Source organism: Temnothorax americanus, unplaced genomic scaffold (assembly GCF_048541705.1).
Source record: "Temnothorax americanus isolate GAGA-0224 unplaced genomic scaffold, ASM4854170v1 Scaffold33, whole genome shotgun sequence".
NCBI lineage: Eukaryota > Metazoa > Arthropoda > Insecta > Hymenoptera > Formicidae > Temnothorax > Temnothorax americanus.
The window spans coordinates 1209631-1231032 of NW_027509475.1; the positions used below are offsets into that span (position 1 = coordinate 1209631).

The following is a 21402-nucleotide window of genomic DNA, read 5'->3' on the forward strand; positions in this document are numbered from 1 at the left end:
TTTGAGATTATATTTTATAAGATTAAATTTTACTTGTTTACTTTAATTTGTTTTTTATTATAAGCCAGTATTTTATATTAAATTCAAAATATTAATTAAAATATTGTTACACATGCCGCGATTTAATTCAATTTTATGAGCATTATACATATTCTCTAATTAATTTGCGATCGCTATATAATAACGTGACCTATTTTCTACCGATGATACTATATCGCATCGATGACTGGCAATGCATCTACGATTAGTGTAAGTGACATCAATTCTTTATTCGCATTGTACATACTAATTGCTTTGACATCCATATCATCGTTTCATGTGAGTACCCAGTTCCTGGTAACCAATAAAAACTTTAAAACTTGTCGGACAGCTGTTGAAAAGATAATGGGCAATTAAAAGAATCCTATAATACGAACAAAATTTAGTATTCTTTTATTATTTTTAATTTAATATTCTTTAATTCTTATATATATAGAATCTTTTGTTTTAATGATTTCAAAAAATTATGTATTATAATTGTAATAGTTAGAAGTAAAATTGGATATTGGAAATATATACATAATGTAAACAAAAAAAATCTTACATGCACAATATATATAAAATATATGTAAATTATCAGCTTCAATGCTTTTATCTTCAAAACTGATAGCTTTGCCATTAAAAGGAAATAAGAAACAAATGTGTATAGCAATGGAAATTAATATCATTAGTCCAATTGCTTTAATTTTTCTAAACATTTTCTAATTTTTGCGCAGAGATCACGGCACGATCACAGCCGATGCCATAAACTCGTGCCAGAGCTGCGAATACCACGGTTCGCGACACAAATTCTAACCGAAGACCCACTTTCGTGCGCGCGTCCAGTCTCTCGCGGGTGTTTCGTCGCCGTACGGGAGAAGTATAAAGTAAAGAAAAATATCCGGAACGCGACGAACGACACGAGTGCAGCGCGAAATTAAATGCAGGTGCTCGCTCGTATGTACGTTCATACAATTCGTTCATTTGTTCGTTTACGTTCGCTTCTCCACAGAATCGTGTTTTGGCGGTTAAGGAGGGGCCTTTCTCCGGTTAGTGGGTCGAAGAAAGTAGTGGCCAGGAGTGGTTTACCTTGGTTAATATTTGTTCGTTTCCTCGATGCCCAACCGCGGGTCTCCGATAGCGATGGCATCAAGCTTATCGCGAGTCGTGGCTCTTATCGGAACACGATCTCCACCCCTTTGAGAGTACTTCAAGAAATAAGGGAGAGAATCTTAGGTATAAGGGTATAAGGATATAAAAGGGTATAGAATATAAAGGAAAGAATATTGAGCAAAAATAATTCAAAATTGTTCAATAATAATACTTTAGATAGATTCTAAATCTTAATTTTTAAACGTATTTTAAACGTCAAGAAGATCTTTAGTACAATGTCAAATAATTGTTTAAAATATATAATAAATACTTGAATGAAAATTGTTCTTGTTTTAAAAGCCATGAAGAAGAAATACAGATTTCTTCAACGATAGGATCAAGCGGGATCTAACAAAGCGCATCAATTTGATCCCATCGCTACCCGGGCTATCTCGAATATGATAACTCGATCTTCCGGGGTTCCTAAATCGATGAACGACCCGGAAATATGTCGGTCATCCCGATCAGGCGGGGGGCAAACAAGTTTTTACGTAACGTCTTGGGATAATCGTCGTTCAGATGCCGCGACCCGGCTTCGCTCCGCGGTTGCATCGCGCGTCGCGGGAGAGAAGAAGACGAAAAACAAGGATCGCGGGCGATTCCGACATGCAGTCGCACTTGCCGGGGCGATTAGATCCGCGATTAAGGCGGAGTAATCGGGTGTCCGTGACATTGACGTCTCGCACTGTTGACGGCACGACGCTACTATTTGCGCAATTATCTAACCGACGGGATCGTTTCCGCGGTGATGATCGATGACAGCGGATTACGAGCGAGTCGCTTCCAATTATTCTCCTCCTCTGACGTAATTCCAGAAGAAATCGAGCTTTTTTTTCAGCCCGGTATATCTTTAAGATTGATTGGGAAACTGGTAATCTACATTTCGTGACCTCGTCTCGTGACTTTATTGAATATTAGTTCGACATATTTCGCTCGTATCTAACGAAAAAAAAAAATAAATAAATTTTACAAGCGAATAGAGAAAGTCGCATATCTACTGTTATAACGAATCGGGTCTATTTCAGAAAGGAATGTTCCCCTTCGAAGGAGAATGTCTTTTCACTCGGCCCATTCCGCGGTCACGTCAACAGACATTTCGCTCCGTTTCCCGTCTCTCTTGTAGTCACGCGTAGCGTGAACCGCGCCCACGCTCGTCCGAAAAAAGTAAGATATCAAGAACGCGGCACACGCTGTGCGATCGATAGGAATCGGAATCGTAAGTGATTTTACGGACCGCGACTTTTCTTCAAACGGTGAAAGCCGAGGAGAGGACCCTTGAAAAAAGAAAAAAGGTCCCCCCCACCTCCCGGCGCGTTATCAAATTAGAAAACACTCGCGCGCAAAGTAAGACAAATCTTTTGGCGTTAAGTACACGCGTTAGAAAGTGCTTTTCTGTTCACGAAAATTTTGCGGAGTAATCCGTACTAAAATAAGAGATCGGCAATTAAATTCAAAAGTAGAACGTTTCGATTTCACAAAATTACGAGTCACACCTGCATGGTTGTTTGGCGAAATATTAAAAATATCTTTCAACATTTATCTTCGACAATTTCAGTGCTATCGGTATCACTAAGCCTATTCTTTTTAGCTGAACTTCTTGCACGGTTCATCCTTCCTCTTTTTCTGTTCACATTGAAGAGAAAAAGAGAAAAGATGAACTGTGCAAGAAATTCAGCTAAACAGAACAAACCTAGTAAGTAACTACTCTGAAAATTTTTGGAAAATTGCGATTTATCAGATTTTGATTTTGTCGCAGGTATAGGAAATTTGTGATCTTTTAATAATTTTCACGGCTTCGCGAATAAAGATAAAGAAAAGAACGCGCGAGAGCGTGAAGATGCCCTGAAGATCCCCGGGAAGAATTTCCAAACAAAGAAGACCTACATTTCCATTTTTTCCGCTTTCGACAAAATTTCCAGAAAATTGCAGACCTCAAATCTCCAAAGCCTCAGAGTGACCGTCTTCAAGAACGTCCCCCCCCCCCCCCCCAGCAGCATCTCGTACAATATGATCCCCGAAGAGTAGCCCAACACCTTCTGTCCCCCATTCGTAGCGTCCCCGTGTGCTGACGCGACGCGAAGCGACGTGTCGCGGAGGGGCACGGCGCGGCGGCGCGGCGCCGACGGCCGGCGCTCGCGAGTTCTCCCCCCGCGGGGTACCAGAGACCGGCGGAGGAAGGAGGTCACCCGGTCACCCAGATGAGGTTCCTTGCCCGCCGTTTGTTGCCCCCTCGTCGCGTCGCATCGCGCGCACCGACGGCGACGGTGGCCGGCCGGGGTGCCCCACCGACACGACGGTCCTGACCAATCCTGTCCCCTGTTTTCGTGCCGACCGCCGAACCGGTCGGCGATCCGGCACCCGCGGTACCGGCGCCGTGTCCAGATTTAAGCTTCTTCTTTGCCGGGCAGGATCTCCGGAAGATCTCGCTCGTGCGTTTTACGTTTAATTTTGAGCCGTCCGTCACTCACGCGGTCACAACACCGCGGTGATCCCCGATCATCTTCCGACGTCAAAGGGATCGGAGCATCGAGCGCGCGATCGTTTTCCCGCCGTGAGAGGAACGGCCGTTGTTGAGCGAGCAGTAACTTTTTGAAGAACACGCCATGGCTGTGAAGGCCACGATTCTGGTGCTGATGGTCACGCTGGTGGTCGTCGCGTCAGCTGGATTGCTCGGTGAGCTGTTCGGTGCAAAATGCGATTAAAGAAACCCCATATAGTGCGAAGATTCGGGTTCGCGCGGGTGACCGCGACGCCGCGCCAGAGATTTCAACGCGCGGGCGATACGGACGCACGTGCTTGCCTGAATTGGCGCGACTGCGATTGTTGTTTTGTTATTGATCATCGTGATAAATGCGATTGCAAAAAAAAAAGAGCTTACACGACCGGTTACTTTCTATTTGTTTTGAAAAATGAAATGTCGAAACCGGAATTTAATTTGTCTTGCCGCGAAGTAAGGCTAATTTGTGTACCGCGAAGATAGTAATTTGTTGTTGGAGTAAACAATTAAGCCTTCTTAAAGTGTTATTTTGTCAGAAAATATCTGACAGTTTTGTAGTAGCTGGCAGTTTTATTATAGAGAAGAGAAAGCTACTTTTCCAATGCGATATATTAATAATTTTATTTCTGTTGTGTTTTTTATTTTTAAGCAGACAAATTTTTATTTAGGATTATTTTCAAATTATCGCTCCTCTGCGAATAAATGTAAAAGTCTTCAAGTAAGAGTTCCTCATGATGATGATAGTCTAAATTAGACGCGTTCTCTAATTTCACTTTCATCTTATGCTATTCGATTCTAAACTGCCTTTGTCTCTATTGTCGAACGTCATCTGACGAAAGGTGCGCTCGAAACTGTCATTCGGTCATTCGGTCTCGACAATGCGCGTGAAAGCGGTGGAAGTCCACGCATTGGCACACTTAGCACCCAGGTGTAGCTTCCCCGATTCGTAAACGTGGGCATAAAACGTGTTTCTCAAATGTCACAGTCTGATTCGTCATTCCTCAGAGGGGAGAATCCAAAGGAAACTTTTACGACGCGGCGCGACGCGGTGAAACGCGTAGAAATTTGACTCCCATTTGACTTTCGATCAGCGGCACGGACTTTCGTTTCGTTCCGATTTCTCTATTCCGAGTTTCTCTGCCGCGCGCGCGCGCGTCCCTTATCTTTCGCGAGCACCACAGGCGCGCGCGCGCACATACACACACATGCGTTTCCTGTCCGTATAGAGACCCTGCTTTCGTGGAATCTGCCGGAGGCCGAGGCGAGATCGACCACGCCGCAGTCCAAGTGCCTGTGCCAGACTTCCGGTTGTCTGTGCTGCGTCGACTTGAACTTGACGTCGACGATCGATCTGGGCGGGCCAGCTTGCGTCAACATCAGGCAGAAGGAGCAGAATATCTCGTTAAATCTGAGTTACGGGGATAATCCGATTCACAATGCCACGATAACGATCGGCAAGTATAGTTAAATCATAATAATAAAAGAAGAAATCTTTTATCCACATTGAATTTTAAATTAAATCGAACATCGTCAACTTAAATTATTCGTATGAATTTAATGCGTTAAATTGAGCTGAAATTGAGAATTTAAAATATTAATAAAACTATGCACGTTCCAAAATTTCACGATCTGCATTTTATATCCCGATTTACGTCTATCGAATATCCACGCTTGTTTACATTTGAAAACAAGTGACAAACTGATTTGAATAAACTTGCAATTGTCGATATTTGTATTCTTGTAGCGAACGCGGCCAATAAGCCGACATGCATAAACCTGTTGTCGGATTTGGCGCAGATCTGCGCGCGATTCACATCCGTGAAGCAATCCGACGTCGGTGGCTACGACGGTTGCATGGTAATCGAGCCGGCTTTGTTGGGCACGCCGCAAGCTACATACCACATAGGATGCTTCAATTTCTATCAGGGTGTACGACAGGTGGAGGTTTCCGTGTAAGTATCTCTGTTTTTTCTAGCCGAGAGAGAAATACGACTAAAAATCTGAGGAAATAATTTCTTGTTATTTTCGTTGAAATAATCTTATGTACGCAGAAAGAAAAAGAAGTGTCAAATCAACGCATATATACTTGTATATACGCAGCGATCTATAATCTTGAAACGAGATTGTTGCGTAACAAAGAAAACTTGCTTGAATAAAGTTATTTACATTGTTAAACGAAGTTTTATATAGCTCAACCAAGAAAAAAAAATTTGACATTCTTATAAGAAAATGATAGATTGCGTATATATATATACAGAAAAATGCTGTTTAATTAAAAAAATAAGTTGCTTTAATTAAACGTCGATGTCACGGACTGCCTGCACAAACATAAATAGTTAATTCAATATTATTGGACCAAATATTTGGATTATTAAAACAACTATCTGATGTTATTTGTTTATTAATATTGATGTTGCATCAACAGATTTTATTTCAATTACACTAATACTATTGATACATCATTTTTTTCCGTATATAGGAGTATAAGTTTTGACTTGACATTTGTTTTTTTTCTGTGTAGCATCACGGAGACGACGGAGCCCGCCGAAAACGCAGACGAGGAGGACGACACATTGAATACCGATGAGCTGATCGCCGCGGTGTCCGCCAGCGCTGAACAGGGTATCGCGCTGTTCACTCAATGGCTGGGTCTCAACCTGAATCCGAAGCTGAATCTTACTAACAAGGAGCACGGACACCAGGACAATCAACAGCAGCGAATGACGAATAACGAACGCACAGCGGAACCGTCGTCCACCGACGTGTCCTCGAGATCGGCGCGGAATATGGCCGATGTCGTCCAGAACGAGAAGAGCGACGAGCGGTTCAAGCAGCTGTTGAGCGCCCAGGACAATATCCTGAAGGGCTCGGCGACTATCGGGCAGTCTTATGGCGCGGAGACCACGTTTGTCTACTCCAGGCCGAGCGATCTGATGACCGAGAGAAACGCGACCGAGGAGGCTAAGAGGAAGCTCGAGGCGGAGGCTGTGGCGCCGCAACACCGGGTCGTTGTGCCGAAAGAGTCCAGGAGGGGTGGACGGGCGTATAACATTCATCAGCACGTCAACGAGATCTGAGCCCCGCCGTGTGATCGGTGCACTTCGTGCAGGAAGACTGCCGACGATTCCTTCTTTTAGAGCTAGAGTGCCGCACGTAGACTATAATATTCGCATATATGCACGCGGAGCTGGGGGTGATAAAGAGGAGATCATCGCTCCGCTCGACCGTCTCATGGCCGTGAAAGGGTACACTTTAGCTGCGATAATTCAATTTTCACGATTGTTACAGATCGTGATTCTCGGTAATATCCATCAGCGTTCCGATAATACCGTCATATCGCAATTTGCGGTATGGCGTGAAACAATGGGATTGAAACTTCGCACCATAATTCAATCTTCGGCAACATTTCCTGAAAGTAGCACAATCGCTATCATCATATCGCTTTTATATACTGCTTTATAGTATAGAATGAAGAAATAAAATGTTCTTCTCTTTAATATCAAGCTGCATAACGGTTATTGATGATCTGTTGTTTATTAATTATTTTAAAATTTACCTATAGAAGGCTAAAGAGATAATTTTTATAAGTTTGATTTTATTGTTAGAATATTTTACCAAACTACTATTGCTAAATCTCTCTACAATTTTTTCTAATTTTGGTGCGTAGTTTACCCTGCTGTTGGGATCTTTTTCTATCATATCAAAAGTTGATGCAGTCAAATTGTCGGCTTTTATTTATGAAAAAAGATATATAAATTAGTGATATATTGTATACTAGTTATTTTATTAAAAAATATTATACATTCTAAAGAGTGAAACTGGAATGAAAAATCTAGATTCAGGCAATCACGTTAAATAAATTCAAACTTGAATATTTTGTGCAGTTCAAGCTACGCGAAATATTATTATACTTTAGTAAATTTTATACCGGGTAAGCAATACATAGAATTTGAGGCTATTTAAAGAAAGAACGATTTAATTTTTCGATAATAAAAACTTCTTCCACAACTTCTATAACAAAATACTTATTGTTAATATAATTTGAAAACAATATTGGGAACAATGTATTAATTCAAAAATAAAAAAATACTTTAAATAAATTATATACGTGTAAATGGATGTAATGGATTATTTACTTTTAAAATTCGATATTTTGACTGCACCAATCAAATAATTTTAATGATCAATTAAAATATACGTCGACGCGAGCGTTGTTCCGATTCATCGTACGTGCATCTTAATTAGTTATCCTCGCTCAGCTCCTCCCGTATGATCTCCCGCGATTGTGATCAATATTTGCTCTCGATTTCACTCCAAAATCGTCGCTTCTCTCGCGATGATATACTCATTTTTTGATAATTACTCAAAAAATCTTGACTAAACGTACGATCCTACGTTTTACCGAAAAGGTTGACCAGTTGCTAACTAACCGGCGATTTATTTATTTAAAAAAAAAAGCTAAAAGAGTGAAAATTCGACGCATAACTTCGAGTTCCCAGAAATCGGGTGTTGTCCATCAATAATAGCATATTAGGCGTTTTTATTCGTATTATGTATTTCCTCCTCTTCAAGTCCATCGATATATTAAGTTAAGAGAAAATACAATGAAAGTTTCGCGCCGACCGTGTACATATACTATATACAAAGATATGAATTGGTAAACGGAATGGGCTACACGACTGTCGCGAGACTATGCAATTAATTACGCGTGTGACACACAAATGATAAATAAGTAATAAAATATTCACCATATGTTTGTTCTGTTGTCCATTGCCTCGTTGGCTTTGTCCCCCTTTTTTCTTCTTTTTCCTTTTGCTTCTTTATAGTTTCTTTACAAGATTCTCACTTGCGAAACAGATCGTAACTCTCGTACATATCCCAATCCGAAAAATACGATATATCTTTCATAATACTTCCATGCACGATGTTAGAATCAAACTAAATGTGAGATCCAATCTCTCACGCGAACACGATTATCGGTGTAAGCAAAAATCTTTTAAATTGAGGAATATATAAATAAAAAATAGGAAATAATTTTTTACTAGAAATAAAATATGCTCTTATATATGAAATACTAGCTGTTATGTTCTCGAAATATTTAGCGCTTTATGAAATAATCTCTTTTAGGCGTTTATATATAAGAAAATGATTTACCGATGCCTTCTCCTTCTCTCACATTCTTTCAAATATATTTATACGACAGTGCATATAATTGAGACTGATACATTTCTAGATCTCTGGATTAACTATACATTACACTATACCAATCATATTTGCACTAATCGCAATCGAAAGTCTATATTCACATTATACAAAAAAATATTTTTTATTACTTCTTATTACTTTACTCTTAATACATCTTAATACATCTCTTGATGCATTACCATTATTTTTACTCTTCTGAACCTTCTGAAGATCACTCAGGAGAGTGACCTTGACAACATATGTCAAGTTCAAGGTCATTGGCGAGTGCGGTATTAATATGCATAATTACCAAAATAATTGTTGTTTTTTTTTACAAAAAAATAAAGCCTGTGCAAATGTGAAAAATTTGCTCATAATCAATAATCATATATAATCATATTTTATATGCATTACTATATTTATATATGATTATTATATACGCAAATAAATAAACAATGCAAAAACAATAAAAAACAATGCAAAAATTATCATTTAATTATTTTCTAATTTTTTTTCTTATAATTTTTCTTGTATATACAAACAGAGATTATACAAGAGAAAAAAAACATATATGGACATATTTTATATATAATATTTTATATAATATATTTTATATAATATTTTATATAATATTATATATGATTATATATATTTAGATATTTTTATATAAAAACATTTTTGCCGGGTGTTTAATTTATAATACGCAAATAGAGTAAATGGTTTTAATTATTATGATATTATAAAAGCATAATAAATTAAATCCATTTTACGATCCTATCTACGATTCTTTTCAATAAAGAAATCTATTCCCCCCTTCTCTCAGTCCATAAGCTTATAGCTCATTAAAATTCAATGTTTTTATTGCTTTGCAGTATAATTGCTTTTGCACACAGAAAACAGAAATCAGGGTGACAAGAAACGACGTGGTAGCCAGTAAGTTTTTGAATTTTGGTTTTCACGAAAAAAGGCACGTTGATTGGGCCAATCACGTCGCGTGTCTTGCCGCGCAGCAAGTGTTTACGCATCTTGTGTGCAGGAGTGCAAGAGCTAATGCCCGATCTACAATAGCTGTAGTAAGTCTCAAGCTGTAAGAAATTGACCAATTACAGGCGAATGTGAGGAGAATAATCGACTGTGATTGGTCAATTTCTTACATCTTGACATCTTGAGGCTTACTACAGCTTACTACAGCTATTGTAGATCGGGCATAAAGTCGAGAGAGAGTAGCGTCAGTAGTTGAGCACGTGGTGCTACTGATGCTATATATGTAGGAAGATGAGAGACATACATACGTATTAATAAAAGTAAGTAGTGCAATTGTTTATGCGTTTACTTCAACGAACACACATTTGAGTGCATATTTATCGCATTGATAACACGTACTGTATTAGAATGGAAAATAACAGCAATGAAAGCAGGAAACCGTGCGAAACAGTGACACTGATTTTCAAAGAGGAGCGATTCGAGGTTGAGAAAAAAAAACTGATCGACAAGAGTCAGTATTTTGCTGCGCTTTTGTCCGCGAACTATCTAGAATATGGCCAGACGGATCACGTTATCAACTACGATGTTTCCCTGATTTTGTTGCAGGTTAGCTTATTTCTAGTTCTTGTCTGTGTTCAAGAATACAGTTGTTTTTTGAACTTACAAACCGTTAATTTATTATTATTTTTTGTGTAATGGTTTTGTTATATCAAAATTCTTAACAAAATGCATGTTTTCAATAAATGTATATTAAAAAGATTGCACGGGTTTTATCGGCATGAATAATTTCATTGTGCAACCGAAATAGAAAGATAATAATTTTGTAGGATTTTATTGATTGGATTCATCATGACAAAATCACATTTACATCTGCAACAAGTTATGGTTTCGAAGAGCTAGATCGTCTCTTGATCCTATTGGAATTAAGCGTTCTATTTGCAGCAGATAAATTAATAGAAGATATAACCGACAGGCTTGAGAGATACTATATGTCACCACAATATGCAATTGACATTTGGTTATTGGCTCAAGAATTGAATATTAATGTGCTAAAAGATCTATCTTTGGCTTTTTGCTTAGATCATTTCGACGAACTGCCACTTGATTCAATTTATGAGTTGTCGAAAGAGCATTTTATGAAGTTAATTGGAAACATCAATGTAAGAGCTACAGTATCTCATTTGCTTGATATTACACGCAAGTGGATGAACCATCGTCATGTGAGTATATTATTTTCAAAAAAAAAAATATTTAGAATAATATAGTGTTAGAAATAGATACAGAACTACAAACCTTTACCTGCAATATATTTCAAATAAAATTCTAACTCCAAGATATATATATCTCCCACATATCTATTTTGTTTTCTTACCATGCTATTATATTCTATTATACAGTAATGCATTACAATTTTATGAATAACAAAAAAAAAATTTTTTGTAGGATTTTACAATTGATTTATTTATCTTGAAGAAAAAAAAACAAAAAATTTTGCAGGGTGTTATATCTTGTGAATATAAAAATGGTAAACAATATATTCATTGCTGGGATGGTAATGATTTTTTTGAGCTGACCTCGTTCGAATATCCTGCAGATATTGTCGAGCATTGTTGCATTACTGGTAGACCACTCGAAGGAATGCAGATCACTGCCAACAGTACATAGTGCTTTGTTTTGTTTTATCTTCTAAAACAGTATTGTATTATTTATCTACTTAATTTATTGTTGTATGTGATTTTTTTTAGGATACAATTTATATCTTTGTGGTGGAGAATATGGTATTGGTTCGGGAAAGTTTAACAAAAATGTATGGCGTTATCATTTGATCTCAAAGAAATGGATTCTTGAGACAGTGTAAATATCCTAACAATTAGATAAATAATAAGAATAAATAGATAAGTAATAATAGAATAAATAGAATTGTTATCTGTTTACAAATATTTTAGTATGCCAGTTAAGAGAAGACATATGATTACCGTGTTTTTGAAAGACAAATTATATCTTGTGGGCGGTGTGGGACGGTATCGACAAAAACTGCAGACTATTGATATCTACGATATTTATACAGGTAATTTTAATTGTGCAACGGTACAATGTGCATTTTATTAATATTATGTGCAAAGCGCATTCATGTAACGATTTACCTGAGTACATACATATATAATTTAAATAGAAATTAGCATACATTTTTTATAGAAATTATGTCATAGGATTGCTACTCACTATTATCATTTATAAATTTAATGTTGATCCTTAAAATTATCTTTTATCGATTAAAAAACATTTTATTTAATTAATTTTTGCTTTTGTATTTGAACAATGCATAGGTATGTGGACATCATCACGTGCGCTGATATCTTTGCAATTTACCAGTGTTCCTGAACATTTCATTTTTAATGATAAATTAATTATACATCAGTATCTGCCTACTTACTATATCTATTTTCCTGATGTGGATGAATGGGAAACGAAAATTTGGCGTAATTTTATCCCTCCCGACAAACCAATACTGACCCTTAACCCTATGTCATGTTACATTGGTAAATATTATAATTTGTGCACTAGGTGGGTGTCAACTTGAAGTCCACTTAAACTTAAAGTTCACATTAATATGTGTTGCAGATTTTGTTGATCAAGATGAAATGGTTTTAAAAGCTATCGCAGAGACATGCAACGTGAAAGGTTGTAATGATATAATAAAGACCTTTTCTAACATAACCCATATAAGGAAAGAGAAGAGGGATATATATAAAGAACATAAATTACATTACTCATTGCCTGTAAAGTGCGACGAATTTTCCATCGTATTAACTCCATTTTTTCACGACTATAGAAAACCACCAGCTGTACTATTGTGTACATCAGGTTTTGAGAAAGACGACTTAAGGAAAGACGACTTACACTTGCATAATATTCCTATTCAAGAACCACGAAAGTTCCGTTCCTTGTTCCTTACCAAGAAGAACTCATATAGGAGGTTTTTTAATTTATTTCATCCAGCTCACTTGCACACGACAAACTTGGATGATATTTGAGTTATGTGGTTAAATTAAATATTTAACAAATTAATAAACGGCGAATGAGAGTCAGGCGCGGTACGTGGTGCGCAAATAAAGAAATTAATAGTTACAGAAGTAACGAATTACAATGTATATAATTATACATATATTTCAACTTATACACTGCGCGCCGATTATTTTTCGGACTTGAAACACAGTTATCGTTGGAATATTAATACCCTTCTCTCCCCGGAATTAAATCGATGCGATTTAATTATCTAAAAACTGTAAAGAAATTATTGCGAAAAATATTACCTCAGCCAGGATTCGAATCTGTAGCTTCAGGATTTGAATAATTAAATATTTAATTATTTGATATTTCTGTGAAAAAGAGGAAGAGGGAGAGAGAGGTAAATCCAAATAAAAATGCAGGAAATATAAACGTTGCAAAAATTTCAAAGAGCACTTTAAACCGTATACGTCTATTCCGATATCATGTTGACTTTATTTGTATTAACCGTGATATTTTAGTGATTAATCATATAAAAAATTATGACAAACTCCACAAATAATGCACTTAATAATTGTGATAGTTTTGAATCACTATGTGCAAATGGTTTGTGTATGTCTGTGTATGTAATTTGTATAGGTATAAAATAAATTTTCTTTTGTGTCTACATTTTTTCTTCTTCTTTTTCATTGGACCTCAGAGCTTGAATCGAGCCTTTTAGGAAAAACAGTGCTACCTGTACCGTGGCTTTCTCATTGTTACAAATTGCAATTTTTATGCAACGAAGGTGTAAAGCCTTTAATTCAATCTTTATTTTGCAAAAACCAAGCTTTATTTTGAAGCAGATTTATCGTTATTATTTGAGTTTTTCGCCGTCAAGAAATGATCATTATCGAGATTCCTATTTGGGAATTTTGGGATTAAATTTATAGTTTAAACATTTTTTTCTAATGCAATAGAATATTTTCCTACTAAAAAATTCTTGTATCCGCATACATGTAGGGTGATAAGTTCGGAAATCGAATCTTTTTCTCCACGCAGAAAAAGAAATTAGACTCAGCGACATGTCTTTCATATTTATCTTCTAATTAAATAAATAAGTATAATTAAATAAAAAACAAAGTAAAAGTTAACATAAAATAAAAAATTAAATCCTTGCTTAAAGCAGATTAAATTATATAAAACTCAATTAATACTTTTAACTTTTAAATCTAAACGTTGATAAAAAAATGCGGATGCTCTTATCTTTTACAGTCAACTTAATTGCAGGATGTAGCGTCGCTATCAATGTTGTTTGTCGCAATATTAATTTTTTCTCGTTTTCGATATAACGTCGACCACCATGACCTAGATTTTGATGCGTACTTTAATTCTAGACAATAATTTTGCATTTCTATAAAGCCACGTAAAAGATTAGTGCTAAGAAAAAAAGCCGGTATTACAGACGGCTTTAGGATCCCCAAAAAGGTTCGCCTATTAGTCGAAAGTCAACTTAGAGTCTTAATTTTTTTATATGATTTACATAAATATGCTTTACACAAATAATCCCAAAAGATGAGCAATATTGACCGTATAGTTTTTTTTGTAATATTATTCAGAAGTTGACCACTTTAAGCCTATCGTCTCATGAGAAACGGTCGCTCTGAAGTAAATGATCACCGATTTAGTACACACTTAGCCAACTTAGGACTTTGAAAAACTAGCATCTGACAGATGAAACATCAAGGATTGCATACAAACTTTAAAAATAAGATTTTATCGTGTGGATTTAAACTTTATTGTCACAAAGTTTACTTTTACCTCGTGGATCGAATTAGTAATGGCAGACGTTGCCATTAACAACGCAACAGCTGATGCGAACCCAACCTTACAAACAGTGGCTGCGGTCCACTTGACGCTACAAATACTTTGGAGCGCTCTTCTTCTCCTTCTTTCTTCATTCAAAGAAAAGAGAAGGGGAATGCTTCGAAGCATTTGTAGCGTCAAGTGGACCGCAGCCAGTGTTTAACCACTAATCATGAGTTCACGTTCACGACACGCAATCATCGATGTATTAATCATTTTTAAGTCCTTAGTATTCTCTGACAATTGTTCATATAGATTTTTATAAATTATTTGTAATTTTTCTTTTACTTTATAATATTGGATAATAAGTATATTTGACAACGATTCCCGAGTTATTGACGCTCTCATACTTCGGCTCTCATTATATTTGTTAATATTTTGTACACTAATAATTTACGAAGAATATAGCACGTATATAACTACATCCTAGCATCCACAATTCATCGATCATTATACTAAAATATTGCGTACAATTCGAGATCGCTGTAATGACATTATTCAATCGCATTTTTTACTTCAGAATAGTAGGCGAACCTCCTTAAATTATTACAATTATCACTATTATTATTTTTTCTTACATTTTATTATATATGCATTAAAAATGCAAAGTATAACATAGCACACAAAATACAAGAAAGTCATAAAATGAGTTACAAATTACAATTGCTTTTACATTTTAGACATTTATATAATTTATATCGACAAAAAGAAACGCATTTCTTGATAAAAAGCGAAATCATTTTTGAGATATTATTTGTTCGACACAAATGTTTCAGAATATTATTAGTATACTGTGTCGAGTCGTTCTGAGCAGAGAGAATCCTGAGAGAGGCTATCCCGGTCTTTTTCGTGGGACCGTCGAAAACGGTCAAAAGCCCCTGTACACTACCGCCAGTACACATCCATTTTCGAAATTGGTATTAAGTAGCCACGCTCATTTTCCGACACTGCCGATAAAACATTATATTTTTGGTGCACGTCGCGAGCTACATCTGTAAATGTATTGGCGTTAATACATATAATACTCTATACTACATTTGCAAATGTAGCAGGGACGCGCACCAAAATGATGCTTTATAGGCAGTGTCGGAAAATAAACGTGGCTACGTGGCATCAATTTCGAAAATGGATTAATGGGATGTACTGGCGGTAGTGTAAAGGGGCTTTCGACGGTCCCACGAAAAAGGCCAGAACGCCGCGGCGCCGGGACGCCGCGCCGGCTCTCTCAACGCGTCGCGGTCGCGTCGTCCGAGTTGAACCAATCAACATCCCATTTCGATCCCGTCACAAGAATGTAATGAAATGGGATGTTTTGATTGGTTAACTTGTGACGACGCGACGCGTGACGCGCTCAGTGGAAACTCAGCCCAATAGCGTCTCCCCGAACGCAGCCTCTGTGGCGCCTCGACACGTGATTAACTTGTCCAAGAGCCGGATTAGTCAACGCGGAACACCTCTGAGAAAGTGGACGTCAAACGCTCGGTAACGATCAGGGTGACGCGATTCACTCATTCGAAGTAGAAATCGAAACGGAGACAATTACACGACACGAATTCCGAGGTTATATCGTCTCACTGAGACACGCGGGACAACGATTCTATTAAAGATTCGGATATATCGCGCTTCGAATCATTTGTCTCTCGTGCACAATTCGCTTACCGATCACGGCACATTGCAGGATACCCGTCAAGACGGCACTCGGCGTTCATTTCGGCCATCCCGTTCGTTGTAGCCGACACAAGAAGAAATAGAATACAGAATATTCGGCGTACATTCGGCTTGCACCACACTCTGTAACCGGAGGATTTCTTTTCGTTCACGAGAAAGAAATTACTCACACGATCGACAACGTCTCACCGCGCCGCGACTCGTATACCGACACTCAACGAGTAACGTATTATTATACGTTATATTACTTGTGCGCGCGCGCCGCGCCGGGCGCCGGCCGCGCGGCGAGGCGAGCCGAGAGCCCCCGAATCCGGCCGAATCACGGTCGGCCGCTCTCGGCGCTCTCGCCCACGCCGCCCGCGCCGCGTGCCGGCGCGGCGCGGCACTGACGCGGCACTCGGCAGTGCAGTCAGTGCAGTCACGTCGGTCACGTCGTCGCGATGATGCCGCGATCGTTGAACGAATCCGCTGATTTCGGAGCAGCGTATGTACATACGTTCAAAGTCGGCGCGCGGACGATTGTTTCCATCGGCGAGACGGCCTAGCTACTTGTTTTCGTCGACGCTCGGAATACCGTTACCCGCGGATGTTACTCAATTATTCTCCCCGATGAATTTCGGACATCAGGTGTCAAGTGTTTGTGCTCCGCGCGCGTGTCGCCGTGCGCCGCCGCCGTGCCGTGGGTGGTGCTGTTATTCTCGGAACGCGCGCTCGTTCATGCGCGATTGGCAATTCCTCTGCTTCTCGTTTCGCGGGAATAATCGACGACACGCTCGATAATTTGCATCAAGTGTGTATCAAGTGTCGCGAATGAATTAATGTGTCGCGCGAATCGCTCGCTCGAGTCGGAGATGTCGAGGCGAATGGTACCCGGTACGGCAATTGTGAGTTGCGAGTGATTTGTTTATGGCCGATGGCGATGCTAACCGATAGGGTATAGGTATAGATGTGTCAAAAATAATTGAAGTGAGTGATTTGCCAGTTTCGTCGCGACATTCGCGGACGACGATCGCTCGTCCCGCGGCGCCCCGGGCCGCCATAAATGTCTGGACTGTCGAATGTGTGCATGGCATTCATTAACGCGGCAGCGCAGCGGCATATCTCGAATCATGTCGTGTTTTTTGAACGTGCTGTGCCGGAATTGTCGTGCGATTGTCCCCGATTCTTTTCGAAGAGCGGAAAGAGGGACGAGTGACAACGTGAAATCGTATCGTGATTCAATCTCGCGTCAAATCTTCCAACATTTCATCGCCATTAACGCGACTGCAACGCAAGTGATGAACCGCGGAACGAATCAAGGCACGCGGCGTCGCGACTCCATCAAATTAGCGCAAAAAATATATGTTACCCCCGCCGATGTCCCGACGAAGGTAAGGGTGCTTCTGTATACCTCGCGAGGCGCTCTTCTACCTCGCGAAACACAAAATGTAGCGACATATATTGCAAGATTAGCCCTTAAAATTTCTGCAGAAGCACTGGGAAGGCCCAGTACCCAGTACGAGGATTTTACCCAAGCAAAACTCTTGTTCTGCTTGGATAAAAATCCAAAGACGGGGAAGCTAACGCATACCCTCGTCCGCCGATTTAATTGAATGAACGAACCGCAGCCGGTTCCTCGCGTTTATTTGCCTCGGGAGTGCCGTTCAAGTAATCGGACTGAAGGACGGTACTTTTTTAAACGGGAGTGCCGTACAGTATCGCGCGAGAAAGACTTAAAATTAATCCGCTCGCGCGATTGTAGTTTGTTATCCGCTAGTGTTTCTCGCGAGTGTCCTGTGCGGTGAGAGGAGGAGGAGGCCCGAGAGGAGCGGGAGGTCTGGAAGAGACATCGGGCCCCGGCGGAGCAATCTTGGAGTAAGTGTCATATATCTCTTATAAAATTAATAATTTGTTTTTATTTATTCGAATTGTTTTATCTCGATATATATAAATTAGAAGTAATTAGAGAAAGAGAAATTATATTTACAATTTTATTCTACTAAAGATTTTTTTCGGTAAATATATATAATTGCGTTGCTAAATATTTTATTGAAAGACGAATTAGAGGCGCGTAAGAATTAACTTTCGAAATGTTGATAATTTTGAGCGTTTCTTTAACTTAAATCTTACGTTTGTATGTTACACAGTATCACCGTAGCTACGTGGCTGCATAACTCCGCCCGTTGCGCATCGGATCGGTGAGTCGATGAGAAATTTTTTTATTGAGGTATTGAGCGAATCTACGAATAATCAAATTTATAGAGAAGAAATATATCTTGGTCATGTCAATTTACAACAATATACTATAAAAATATTACATATATCTCGTAGATCCGTTGCCTTAAAATGGATGGGTTAAAATAACTGATTATGGCGCATATATTTAATCTTGGTATCACTTATTTATCAATATATTGTGCGATTGTGCTTGAGGAAATACTCGCACACTTTGCATGCACGGAGCTCGCAAAGAGCTCATAATCGTTTATCGAGTTATGTTGGCGAACTGCCGCCTTCTATTATAAATAACTTTTGAATACAATTTTTAAGTACATAAGAAAATAAATTTTTGAAATTTTGTTACGTAGATCAATTGTATTTACAGTTAGAGTAACAAATATTTTAGAAATGCAAGAAAGAGATTTCTTGTTTCGAAACAAGAAGTAAAATAATAATCTAATAATTAAAGTCATGATTTTTTGAATTTATTGTAGTCAATAAATTTTTATTTAGATTTTTTTTTAAAGAAATATTTTTGCGACATTATTTTCTTAAACGAAAGAGATATCGTGTCAGATGTGAGAAAAGAATTTGTAGATAGGGAAAAATTGTGAATTAGTTATTAGGATGTTTTATTTATTCTTTTCATATGTTTATCCAAGATTAAATATAACATAAATTGATGCAAAAAAGGAAGCAAAATATATTAGATAATTAGTATTGCGTAAAGAAAAGCGTGCAATGTGCATAAATTATACATAAATAAAAAGGGAAAAAATATTTTGGTTTTATTATGCAATTTGTTTGATAGAAAACCTGATAATTGTTATTAATTACTAAAATTTATTTTAACAAAGCATCGATTTTACCCTAATTTTTTGTAACCTATTCATCTATTTTTGATTGAGAAAATGGCTTTATGCCAGTCAAATAATATATGACGTGAGATTCTAAATATTCTATCGAGAAACACTGAAACTTTTAAAATTATTTTAGAATTGGTTGTATATAGTCAAATAAAATCATATATATTCAAGTTTGTATTATATATACAGTAATATCATGAATATATTATTGTATATATAAAAATTAATTTTAGTAAAAAACAAAAAATATAACGAGATATATTTATATGTAAGTTTATAAAGATTTGCAATTATATCGTATTATTCAAATATTTTATTATATCAATTGAGCGGGAATTTTCTTTTTTTTGGGATCTCACGTCATTTATTTTGTATATTTTACTTGATACATTTTCAAAATGCATGCCGCATGAACAACATCACGCATCTTCATATTTTCGCGTTCGGTTTTCGCGGTCAGTTTTTACATCGAGGAATTTTCCGTTGTTTTAATCTTTTAATTTCGTGCACATTATAAATTTCAATTTTTTGCGGGATATAATTGAAATATTCATATAGCACGAAGTAAAATTTTTTTCTGTACTTGATTACAATTCCAATAAATTAAAGAAACGGGTCACAAAGAAACGGTTATTCAACATTCTAATGGAATTTGTGATAGAGACATTTTTCAATGTTCAATGTTGTGCAGTTAAATTTTATGAATTAATATATATATATATATATATATATATATATATATATATACCTATATATTCCTTACCTATACCTCTAAAAGTCTCTTATGGCTGATGGTATTCATAGTCGGATCTCATCTTTAAGACCATCTTAAGTACAATCTTAAGATGTTATAAACTAATCCCAGAGCCGTATTAGCATCTTAAGACATCACTTAAGTAGGGATCCTCTAGTGAGGGATGGGACATCGAGACTGCAGGATTGATCGTCCGTCATTAATGGGACATTTCCGCTTTGAGTATATTTTAGTAAAAATAATGTATAGTATATGTATCAATTTATGACATATTACCACAAGTATAACTATACATACTGTGTTATAACTGATAAAGTGAGCAAGGGAAAAAATAAAAGTGTAGGGGAGAGTTGGCAATTACTGAGCCCCTATAAGAACCGAAGCGTATATCTAAGCTCAGAAATGCTTCAAGAAAACTAACTGTGCAGTTTTAGATAGGTCATTTATTTGGCTATCCATATATCATAGCAATAATCTTGAAAGTTAAACACAAATGGAAATATTAATAATTTTTCAAAAAGTGAGAAAACGCGGTATTATCAAACTGGTCTGATAATATCGTGACCAGGTCTGATAAAATCGTGCCCAGTTTAATAAAACCGTACCTATAAAAATTACTCTGGCTTCAGCCAGTGACATGAAGTAGAACACAATAACAAAATGATTTTTTATATTTATGCATTAATATCGGCTAGTAGGTACCTGCATATAAAAATAAGTGAATGGGTTAACAAATAACGATAATTATAAATTCAAATCAAAACTTAAGCAACGATCTTTTCTGTAAGCACCTTACATTGTAAACTAAACAGTCTTGGTAACTTTTAACACACAGTTATCGTTATACCTATGAGTATTATACCTTGGGCGCGAAATTATCAAACTCAATCATTTCACTTTACAACATTAAAATATATAGGAAAGAAACGCGTGTTTCTAAAATCACTTTGCAACCTAATTTTATAGTGTTTTAGCCTATCAAACTCGTCAAACTTATTTCGCTAATGTAAATATTATATTACTCACCTCTTATCGAAACTACCAGCAAAATTGCAACGAGCAAGCAGAGAAGCTTCCAGAGCGCACTGTGTTTATGGACGGCCGGAACGCATTGACGGCGCATGCGGGTGGGGTATTTCGTGTTACTCCATGATATTAACATCATTGTAGGCGCGTAATACAAATAGTTATTGAGATAAACAATGGCGCGGAATTGTCAACCGCGC

At 37.4% G+C, this 21402-nt stretch overlaps 2 protein-coding genes across 5 annotated transcripts; both read left to right on the forward strand.

Moving 5' to 3' along the window:
* Positions 1-3294: 3294 nt before the first annotated feature.
* LOC143901329 (uncharacterized) lies at positions 3295-8419 on the forward strand. Its single transcript, XM_077413529.1, has 4 exons — positions 3295-3843; positions 4894-5121; positions 5412-5619; positions 6189-8419. Exons 1-4 carry the CDS (start codon positions 3774-3776, stop codon positions 6742-6744), a joined length of 1062 nt encoding a protein of 353 aa, XP_077269655.1. The 5' UTR covers positions 3295-3773; the 3' UTR covers positions 6745-8419.
* A 1590-nt stretch (positions 8420-10009) lies between these two features.
* LOC143901328 (uncharacterized) lies at positions 10010-13511 on the forward strand. Of its 4 annotated transcripts, none has more exons than XR_013258047.1 (8): positions 10010-10155; positions 10243-10441; positions 10663-11055; positions 11279-11492; positions 11581-11689; positions 11782-11903; positions 12255-12375; positions 12458-12598. XR_013258047.1 is itself a non-coding variant. In XM_077413526.1 (8 exons), the coding sequence occupies exons 2-8, from the start codon at positions 10244-10246 to the stop codon at positions 12868-12870; spliced, it is 1662 nt and encodes a 553-aa protein (XP_077269652.1). In that variant the 5' UTR covers positions 10010-10155; position 10243; the 3' UTR covers positions 12871-13511. The 4 variants fall into 4 exon arrangements, 3 of the variants coding, with proteins under 3 accessions (XP_077269652.1, XP_077269654.1, XP_077269653.1); XM_077413526.1 differs by having other exon boundaries at positions 12163-12375; positions 12458-13511; XM_077413528.1 differs by having other exon boundaries at positions 11333-11492; positions 12163-12375; positions 12458-13511.
* Positions 13512-21402: the final 7891 nt, after the last annotated feature.

Excerpts from the sequence above, each read along its gene's own strand:
- LOC143901329 (XM_077413529.1), top strand. The coding sequence starts at position 3,774 with ATGGCTGTGAAGGCCACGATTCTGGTGCTGATGGTCACGCTGGTGGTC. Across the intron at positions 3,844-4,893 it reads CGCGTCAGCTGGATTGCTCG|AGACCCTGCTTTCGTGGAAT; the intron begins GTGAGCTGTTCG and ends CTGTCCGTATAG. Across the intron at positions 5,620-6,188 it reads CGACAGGTGGAGGTTTCCGT|CATCACGGAGACGACGGAGC; the intron begins GTAAGTATCTCT and ends TTTTCTGTGTAG.
- LOC143901328 (XM_077413526.1), top strand. The coding sequence starts at position 10,244 with ATGGAAAATAACAGCAATGAAAGCAGGAAACCGTGCGAAACAGTGACA. Across the intron at positions 11,056-11,278 it reads AGTGGATGAACCATCGTCAT|GATTTTACAATTGATTTATT; the intron begins GTGAGTATATTA and ends AATTTTTTGTAG. Across the intron at positions 12,376-12,457 it reads CCCTATGTCATGTTACATTG|ATTTTGTTGATCAAGATGAA; the intron begins GTAAATATTATA and ends TATGTGTTGCAG.